General features: G+C 44.4%; 2 protein-coding genes across 2 annotated transcripts; one reads left to right on the top strand and one right to left on the bottom strand.

The window, feature by feature from the left end:
- The first annotated feature begins 30 nt into the window (after positions 1-30).
- LOC122743628 (TERF2 interacting protein) lies at positions 31-6057 on the top strand. The gene is made up of 3 exons (XM_043988707.1): positions 31-1191; positions 3276-3400; positions 4880-6057. Exons 1-3 carry the CDS (start codon positions 546-548, stop codon positions 5327-5329), a joined length of 1221 nt encoding a protein of 406 aa, XP_043844642.1. The 5' UTR covers positions 31-545; the 3' UTR covers positions 5330-6057.
- A 2799-nt stretch (positions 6058-8856) lies between these two features.
- Positions 8857-9617, bottom strand: LOC122743266 (39S ribosomal protein L9, mitochondrial-like). Its single transcript, XM_043988095.1, is given in 2 exon segments — positions 8857-9062; positions 9065-9617. Coding segments are annotated over 2 exon segments (735 nt in total). The 5' UTR covers positions 9594-9617.
- Between the last annotated feature and the right edge of the window lie 713 nt (positions 9618-10330).

Here is a 10330-nt window from a genome sequence, read left to right as displayed (position 1 = left end):
GAAACGGGGGCGTCGGGGAGCTACTTCCGGGTCACTCCCATCAAGCCTGCTACTTCCGGGTAGAGGTTTCCAGGCCAAGCCACTATCTCTGTTCCATCTAGCAGCAGCTCCCAGTAGACCACGTCAAGGGAGTCGGCAGCTCCGTGAATCAGGTTGTCCCGATCCCACACCGTGCCTCAGTTTCTCTTTGCTGCCCGTCCTGCGTTGGGAGGCACACGCCCAGGCTGTTTTCCTGTGGGCTGGGGGGGTGGGCATGGCTGGGGTAAGCCTCGGAGTGGAGCTGTTTTCTCATGTCACTGAGTGAACACGCACGCGCAGAAGCTGCTTCCTCGAAGGAGGTTTGAGTATCTGGGCGAGCTCATGTGCAGAAGGGGCGGCGGACTGGCGAGCCCCTTGGTCCAGCTCCACTGAGGGCGAGAGGCCTTGGTGCTGGTAGGGTCAAAGGGTGAGCGCAGGCGCGTAAAGGGTGGTGGGCTAGGCCCGAAGCGGCTCTCGCGTACTTGCTCCAGCATCTCCCCCCCTCCTCTTCGTCAACTCGGCGGGTCATGGCCGAGGGCCTCGAGATGGGCAAGGACCCCAACGACCCGACCCACTCGCGGTCGCTGTTCGTCCGTGAGGACGGCAGCTCGATGTCCTTCTACGTGCGGCCGAGCCCTGTGAAGCGGCGGCTGTCCACGTACATCCTGCACGGAGGCGGCACCTTGTGCCGGGTGCAGGAGCCCGAGGCCGTGCTGCTGGCCCCGCCCGGGGAGGCGCAGGCCGAGGCCTCGGGAGACTTCATCTCCACGCAGTACATCACCGATTGCGTGGAGCGCAACGAGAGGCTGGACTTGGAGGACTACCGCTTGGGCAGGCCACCGGCTCAAAGGGAGCTCGAGAGCCCCGAGGCGTCCCCCGGAGAGCCCGAGGAGGTCTCTGGGGAGCCCGAGGAGGCCTACACGGAGGCCGAGGATCAGGCCATCGTCCGCTACGTGAGGGACAATGCCCACTCTCCCAGCACCCTGGCGGGCACCAACTTATGGAAGGCCCTGGAGAAGGCGGCCCTGATGCAGCGACCCTGGCAATCCATGAAGGACCGCTATCTGAAGTACCTGAAGGGTCTGGAGCACAGGTTACTGGAGGAAGATGAGCCCAGCGGCCCATCCCTGAAGCTCAAAAGGAAGGCAGAAGAAACAGAGCCTGCAGACAGTGGTAATGACCACGCTCATGGACACTCCCAGCTTGGGCAGAAATGCCGACCAATGTAGCCCTAGAAGGAAAGCTCCCCCACTTTTGCCAGGACCCACTTTTTGGACGCTCTCTTTTAGCATCTGGGAAAACTCTTCTGGTCTCTGATTGTATGGAAGCCCGGGTTTTCCCAAGCCACGTATTTCCTTTGCACTCATTCAGATTTCCCTCCCCAATCCAAATGGAACAGATGTTCCTTAAGTACCCGCTGTAGAGGGCATTTGTGTTAGATAGTACCCAGGGTGCAAAGAGGGTAAAAAGAATTCCTCCCTTGATGAAGTTACAATGTAATTGGAGAGAGGATGAGATACCCTTACACACAATTAAGTATGACTCCCAGTGGAAAGGGCAAAGTGCAGTTGAAGGGAGGATTGGATGTGGAATCCAGAGACCTGGACTTGCATAGGCTCTGCCACTTTTACTGTCATTGTAACCTCAGGCAAGCCAAACAACCAGCTTTGCCTGAGAGTTGCATTTTAGCTCATCTTCCTGTCCAGAAATGTCCTGCTGGTGAACCCTTCCCCCACCCAGGATTCCTATTTGTCTTCAAGCACTAAATGGCTGTGTAGGCAATCCCTCTAGCTAAACGAAGCCATTAAAGTAACAGCAAGAGCAGAGTCAATTCCAAGTTATTTTTTTAGTATTTGAACAACTCAACTTTGTTGCTTTTGTTTGGTGCCTTAGAATCAAGTGTTTTAGCCATTTATGAGCCATTAACTCACAGGTGGAGTTTGTGGAATGGTGGTGAAACAGCTGCCCTGACCCCATCCACCAGATGCCTTGTAATGCCTCATTCCACTAGAGGGCTGAGGGTGAAAGAAAGACTTGGCAGGGAAAAAGGATGGAAATGAGAAGCAGGAAGTCAAACTAGATGGTGAAAATTAAAATTCTCCCATAACATATGTGTTTATCCACTTGACATGAGGTCTAGTAGAAAGAGCACTGGTTTGGGAGAGGGCAGATCTTGGTTCTCCCCTGGGAGTTGTGTGACGTTGTCTAAGTCACTTAGCCCCTCTGAGCCATAGTTTTCTCAGGAGAAGAACACTAATAAGCAGGCCTGCTTTGCTTACTAGAGAGGCTTGTGAGGATCCAATGAGGTAGTGTATGTGAACTTTTTAAATGGCAAGGCTTAATGCAACGATGAGATTGTATTGTTACTATTTTAACTCATCACCCAAGACAGGTAGTGATAAGTACTAGTATTTCAACATTAAAAATCACCAAACCTAATCTCTTTCCTCCTCTTTTGCCAGAAATAACCTGGGGTAAACTCCCTAAGGGGTAATTTTTATCTTCAAGCCCTAAAAGGCAGCTGGGCAATCACTATGCCTAAAAGAAACCACTAAATCTTGGGAAGTCTAAGCAAAGGAACTTCCGCATATCCCTGCTTTCTGACCTTATGTTATCAAGAATATTTAGATCTTCATTGCCTGATGATGAGAGCATAGCACTTTTCTGATCAGAAAAACTACAGGAGTTTACATTTTTTAAAAAGAAGAATTTCTAGTATATTTACATTTCTCAATAGTTAAAGGATTTAGATCCCTTGTTCTTGAAAAAACCTTGATTTGAAAATAAGACGATAAGCTTTTTAAATGATTCGTTTGTTTGAGCTAGCCTTTTAAATAAATAGAAGAATGTCTTTTGTATTTCAGAGTCCAGGAATACTGTAGGCTGTTGTTTTTCAGAAGTGAGAGTAGAAGTTCTTGCTGTTTACATAGCTTTGCTTCCTCAGATGTCAGTTGAATCAAAAGTTGTATTCCTGGGGCAGCTAGGTGGCGCAGTGGATAGAGCACTGGCCCTGGATTCAGGAGGACCTGAGTTCAAATCCAGCCTCAGACACTTGACACTTACTAGCTGTGTGACTCTGGGCAAGTCACTTAACCCCAATTGCCTCACCAAAAAAATAAAAGTTGTATTTCTGGCATCCATACTTGGATCAAAGCACATGGGGTGGAAAATGTATTCTCTCTTTGGGCAAAAACAGCTAATATACAATGTTTGCTTTGTTGTTGTTGTGTTTTGTTGTTTTTTTTTGTCTTTTACAGAACCACAAAAGAAAAAGGCCCCTGATTTGCCTGAGGAAGATAGTACAGAGGAACAAGTGCAGGAGAGTAAGACACCAGAGGAAGATGTTTTGTGTCCTGAAAACCAGGAGGTTGAGGACAGTGAGGTTTGTAGACAGTGTTTTCTTAAATACTTCTTTCCAACTCCTAGGCATCTGCTTTAATCTACTGCTGAGCATAAACCAGAGACATAGACACAGACACATGAGCAGTTCAGAGTATAATTGAAGGTAAGGAAACCCTAAGAATTCCTGGGCAGAGGGTCATGTGAAACTGCTCCAGTTAAGGAGGAAAAACAATAAGGTAGGTATGTTCATTTATAAAATACAACTCCTGGGGGCTGCTAGGTGGCGCAGTAGATAAAGCACCTGCCCTGGATTCAGGAGGACCTGAGTTCAAATTTGGCCTCAGACACTTGATAACCACTCCCCCCCCAAATCTCCTTTGGGCACTGGTCCCAAGCTCACTTTCACTCATTTATTTAAATTGTAATTTGTGTTTTTAGAAAAGCAACTTTAATGGTCCTCAGGAATGTAAGATTAGGTTTAAACAGTAAGGAAGGAAATGTCACCTTTTTTCTTTTTATCAAGTGTAGCTTTGTGTCTTTATGTTTTCTGCTACATTCAGTACAATTTCTAACATGTATTGACATTCTAAGTTGAATAATAGTATGTGGAAAGATGGGAGAGCTGGAAAATGAAGCAGAACAGGGGCAGGGATGGGGATTGGACCTGAGGTGTCACTGGCATAGGGACCTCTCCTCACATAGATCATCACTTTCATGGGGCCTGCCTTGAGTACTTAGACATTCAGTGACTTGCCTAGACCACACACACACAGCCAGTATTTGCTTACCTCTATATCCACTATAGTGGATTAGTCATCAAAATGATACCCATTGGGGCAGCTAGGTGGTGCAGTGGATAGAGCACTGGCCCTGGAGTCAGGAGTACCTGAGTTCAAATCCGGCCTCAGACACTTAACACTAGCTGTGTGACCCTGTGCAAGTCACTTAACTCCAATAGCCTCACTTAAAAAAAAAAAAAGATACCCATTGGTTTGTTTTTGAGACATCACAAGAAAAATTACATTACAAATCTCTTCAAATTAATTAAAAAAATAATAAACATGTGAGTTAAGTCTATGGGAACTAGCTGCCTCTTGCCAGCCAGTGATCTGCTTTTGACTTTGGTCAATATTTCCACTGTAGAAGCTCTTAACACTCCTCCAAATAGATGGTTTATATTGATATTTCCACCATGTAAAGTAGATGGTGATGTTCCCAGTTATAGTTCCATCATAGATAGTAGTGGCAGTACAGTTTACAATATTGAAATGGAATTAGGAGAACCCTTTTTTCCCCCTGATTCTGCTGGTAACTAATGACCTGGAGTACAAATCACTTTGGTACTGTGGGCTTCTGTTCTTTATCTAAAAAATCAGAGATCACCTATACCAGGTGATCTCTAACATTCCTTTCGGTCATAAAATCCTATAACAACTGCTTGGAGCTCCTAAGTACCTTTCTTCTCTGGTTGTTTTAGATAATATGAACTATCTCAGTTTTCTGATTTCATTACTTTTAGGTTCAGAACCCTGACCTTGAATTACCTGTGGTTAAGAATGGAGAGCTGGCCGGTCCTGGAAAAAATAACTCCAATTTGAAAGAGGCTCCAAAGGACAGTGAGGTTGTGCAAGACTCTGTCGTATTGGAAACACAGCTTGAAGCAGAGGAAAGCAGTTTAAGCCCTTCTCTTTCACCCGAGGTGGGAGAGGCTATCAGAGTCATCAAACATTTAATGGAGGAGTTTAGTGTGGATTTGGCAACAGTCACACAAGCTTTCTTGAAAAACAGTGGAGAACTGGAGGCCACTTGTTCCTTCTTGCAGACAGGCCAACGATCTGATGGATATCCAGTCTGGACCCGACAGGATGATGTGGATTTGCAGAAAGATGATGAAAATACCAGAAGCAAATTGATCAAAAAATTTGGTGCTAAGAATGTAGCGAGGAGGATTGAATTCAGAAGGAATTAGGGCAAGATGTCAGGGAAACAGACCAGATTCTAGGGTTCATAGAATGAACAGTTGTAAAAGATGGGAGAGTAGAAAAGAGTGACGCTGTTATTGCTCTGTTAGATAACACTTGTTAATGAATGTGACCGTGTCAAAAAATTAAAAATCAGACAAATTTGGAAAACACAGTAAGAGCTGACAGTCATGGAGCACTTCAGGCTCCAAAGAGTGTTTTTCATCTGTTCCCTTTGACTGATCCTCATATCAGTCATGTGAAATGGGGACTGTGAGTATTGTTATTACTATAAATGAAATTGAAAATCAAAGTAAGTGTTGTATTTACCCACTTACCCATATTCAGAATTAGGTATTGGAGTTGGGATTTCAGCCAAGCTCTTGGCTCCCATGCCCCAGCTTTCTTCCTGCTGCATCATGCTGTCTTCCAGGAATTGTTTGAAATACTTATTAGTGGAAAGTCTTAAGTCAGAGAATTTCAGTTCATTTTAACTTATAATTTCTGCCTGGTACAAGCTAGTGCTATTTCAGTGATGGGATAAAATACAAATTTATGTTTTACATAAAAAATAATAAACAATAGAAAACCTTTAAACTATTGGAGTGCATTCTACCTAGTCATATATTCATAGGATCATAGAGATAGAAGGGACCTTAGAGTTCATCCATTTCAGTCCCTTTTTTTTTTTTTTTGCGGGGCAATGGGGGTCAAGTGACTTGCCCAGGGTCACACAGCCAGTAAGTGTTAAGTGTCTGAGGCCGGATTTGAACTCAGGTCCTCCTGACTCCAGGGCCGGTGCTTTATCCACTGCACCACCTAGCTGCCCCTCAGTCCCTTTTTTATAGAAGAAAAAACAGGCACAGAGGTTAGATGATTTACTTAGGGTCCCACACCTATTCAGTGTCTGAGAAAGGATTTGAATCCAGGTCTTCCTAACTACCCAGTCTGGTGCACTATCCATTATGTGCTGATATCCCCTTTAAAGAAAGTAATAGGCTACAGAGGGAGGGAGAAAACCCAACTCCTCTACCACAGGATTCCTACTGTCCTAGTTAGATGTAGAACGTGAGAAACCCAAGGGGATTTTGACTCTCAGAGGCCATCTATCTTGGTGCTCTCGTTCTGCAAATGAGGAAACTTAGGCATAGGGAGATTAAGAAGTAAGGTCATACAGGTTTAATCAATGTCTGAGGTAGGATTTGAACTCAAGTTCTTTGATGCCCTAGGAGTGCACCTTCCATTGTACCACACTGTCCTTTGGCAAAAAGCAATGTAAATTGGTTAAGCCTGTGAAAACCTAATAATATGAAAAGCCAGTTATAGGATCTTTTAAAACTGCTTGGTTTGCAGGGTTTAGTAAAGTGCTAGAGACCAGGGGTTTTTAACCTTTTTTGTGGCATGAACCCCTTTGGAAGTCTGGTGAAGCCTTTGAACCATTTCTCAGAATAATGTTTTTATTTTTTGGTTTGATTTTGTGGGGCAATGAGGGTTAAGTGACTTGTCCAGGGTCACACAGCTAGTAAGTGTGAAGTGTCTGAAGCTGGATTTGAGCTCAGGTACTCCTGAATCCAGGGCCAGTGCTTTATCCACTGCGCCACCTAGCTGCCCCTAGAATGATGTTTTTAAATAATTGAAGGAAATGCTAAATTTCAGTTAGATGTTAGTGAAAAGAAGGATGTAATTTTTTCCCCATCCAAGTTCACAGATTCTCTGAGATCAGTCCATGGTACTCCTTTTAAGAACCCTTGATAAAGACTTAACTCATACATCTTGCTAATCACCAAAGAAAACAGCAATGAAATTTGATTCCCTAACTTTTTTGATAATCACCCACTGAGCTATGACTTGATCCAAACATTTTGGAAAGCATTTTTAGAGTAACATGAAGAAAATAACCCAAACATTCATACTCTTTTATCCATAGATTATATCAATAGGAGTAAGCTGCAAGTCAAGTCAAGTAGCATTTATTAAGTGCCTACTGTGTGCCAGGCCTCTTGAGCAGCTCTGGAAATAACAAAGAAAGGCAAAGGATAGTCCTTACTCTCAAGTCGCTTGTGGGGAAAAAGAGAAAGACACCATATATACCAAAATGTATTAGCAGCAAATTGTATAGTAGCAAGGAGTGAGAAACTGAGATGCCCATTATTGGAAGAATGATTAGTTGTGGTTCATAAAGGTAATGGAATAGTACTGTGATGTAAGAAATGATGAATCCAGAGAAACGTGGTAAGACTGATACAAAGAAGAAAACAAGCAGAAGTAGGAAATTAGTATACACAGTGACCACCGGAATGTAAATTGAAAGATCAGCAACAATAAAACTATTGAAACTGAACTCCAAAATTATAATGACAACTTAAGTTGGCTTAAAAAAACAAAAGATAAAAGAAGTTACCTTCCTCCTAGCCTTTGCAGAGATGGAGAACTATGCATGTGGAACACTGTATATAATGTCAGACTTTTATTATGTTGATTAGTTTTGCTCTTCTGCCCCCCCTCCCTTTTCATTCTCTTATAAAGGATACCTGTACACATTGAGAAATGTCAGTGATATGAAAAAAAAGAAATAAAAAATTATTTTAGAAAATGTCCCATCTTTCCTTTCTTTGTTGGGACCATATTTCTGGTTTATATCTTGTTCTGACAACATGTTTCTGATGTTCAACTATCTTCCTGCCCTACTCAGTCCTGTTTTCTATCTATCCCCCTAACCAAAACATGTAGCTTTACTTAAAAAAGAGAACTTAAGACTGAATTTCCTTATTGATTACTAATTAATTTATGCTGAAGACCATTTGAGACCTAAAAATCATATAGAATTTTAATGCTTTGACCTTTGCTTCCTTTATTTGAAATAAACAATTTTGTATCTAATTTCCATATTCATTTACTTTATTTGTTCTGTTGATTTTTTTTTTTTTTGGTGAGGCAATGGGGGTTAAGTGACTTGCCCAGGGTCACACAGCTAGTAAGTGTCAAGGGTCTGAGGCCAGATTTGAACTCAGGTTCTCCTGAATCCAGGGCCAGTGCTTTATCCACTGTGCCACCTAGCTGCCCCTCTGTTGATTTTTTTTTTAAGGGCACAATCTCTTTATTGATGATCATGATGCAGGTGGTGGGCCATGTGAGGCCCACAAAGAATGGAGAGATCCCAGGGACGCTAGTTAGGACTTCCATTTCTGTTCATTCAGAGGGGCTCATTCTGACTCTCAGTTTGGAAGATGCCCCATGGTAAATTCCAATCCTGATCACATCTACTGACTCCAGTGCTTCCTAAGCAGGTCTGCAGTAAGGACAGTAGATGGAAAATGGAAGGTGCTGGAGATGTCCATGACATAGGTGGCAAACACAGGGAAAGTGATGTGGCCTTCGCTCTGATACCTCATACACTCAGACCCAAACTAAGGCACAATAAGTGAAGCAAGATTAAGTGTAGATCTATCTTTTCTTCACTGATTCCAAAGCAGGGGCCTGAATGGTATCTGGTTGCCATAGGTGGAAAGAATAGTTCTTTACTGGGAGGGACCATTTACTTGGCAGCTTGCTGGGCTAACCAACGCTTGTATCTCTTGGTCTTGGGCCTCTCAAAGTTCACCACAGACATGGGGACCCTCACGGTATCAAGCCCATTCACAGTCACCTCACACCAGTACTCACCCCACCTTGTGATTGGCTCCTCAGGTAGCTTTAGGGCATGTGGGGATACTACCACGCCAAGATTTCTGAGGAAGTGCAGCAGACAATTTCAGGAGTTAGCTCCCACTTGACATTATTCTTCATTCCCACTTCTAGGTGGCAATTCTTCAGGAATTTCACTGTCGTCACACCCGTCTTGGTCTGGAGCTTCTCCAGCTTCCCTTTCATCCGCAACTGGTTCTCTGCCTCAAACAAATCCTTGTTCTCTGGCGATGGGTACACAGCCAGACCCTGGGGAAGCAGTTTATTACGGCCCAGTGACTTCTTCACTGTGACAGTGTCGCCTCGGACTCCAAGGTCCTCCACCGTCTGGGTCAGGATGAGCTCCATCGTCCCCTGCGGCTGCTGGTTCTGGGTGTCCTCCACCAGCCGGTAGACCCGGTGTCGCCGGCGCAGGTGCGGCTTCCGGCCCTCGGCTGCCAGCGGGACCTTCCACCAGCGCTCCACGATCACTGTGTTCCGGCTGTGAGACAGGCTAAGATTACGCTCCAGGCCCGGAGCCCTGGCACCGAGCCGCGGCAGCAGCCGCTCAGCCGCAGCCAGCATCATCGGGCCCAACCGCGCCGCCATGGCCTTGGAGACCAAGGAGAGAAAGTCCCCTGTTGATTTTTAATACACAAATACAAAAACCTTATCCTAAAGGAGGTTTTAATGGCATTTTTTATTAAAGCCTTATACTGGGGCAGCTAGGTGGCACAGTGGATAAAGCACTGGCCCTGGATTCAGGAGGACCTGGGTTCAAATTCGACCTCAAACCCTTGACACTTACTAGCTGTGTGACCTTGGACAAGTCACTTAACCCTCATTGTCCTACAAAAGCAAAGGCCAAAAGAAAAAACAAAAAAGCCTTATATCCTGATATCATTCTGAGGCTGATCAAATGGTTTAGTGGTGTGATAAAGTAGTGTTTCAATCATACCAGGTAAGTATTTAGGCGGATGCTATGCATCACAAAGAGATGGCACCCTGAAGTGGCCAGGCCACAAATGCAGCCAACAGTCTGGTTTTGTAGGTGCATAATTTTTCCCATTAGGGGTGATATTTCTGGGAGGTGAGCCCCTGGGCATCATGAAGTGAGAATTTGATGACTGAGGATTGAATGTTTGGTCAGCTAAGTGTATACCTCTGGAAATACTGCCACTTAAAATATTCTGGGGAGATAGGTTGGTTTTTTCCTAATATTTGTTCTGTGCTCAATTCATAAGTATGTAAGTCAGTTTTCTGCCAACAATTGCAATTTGCCAGTTTCCCCTTTTTGTCAGCCTATATTGAGAAGAATCAGATGGATAGGAGGAGAACCAGAACAG

Source organism: Dromiciops gliroides, chromosome 2, assembly GCF_019393635.1.
Source record: "Dromiciops gliroides isolate mDroGli1 chromosome 2, mDroGli1.pri, whole genome shotgun sequence".
Lineage (NCBI taxonomy): Eukaryota > Metazoa > Chordata > Mammalia > Microbiotheria > Microbiotheriidae > Dromiciops > Dromiciops gliroides.
Note: the sequence above shows the minus strand (reverse complement) of the source record. Positions and strands in the feature narration are given on the sequence as shown.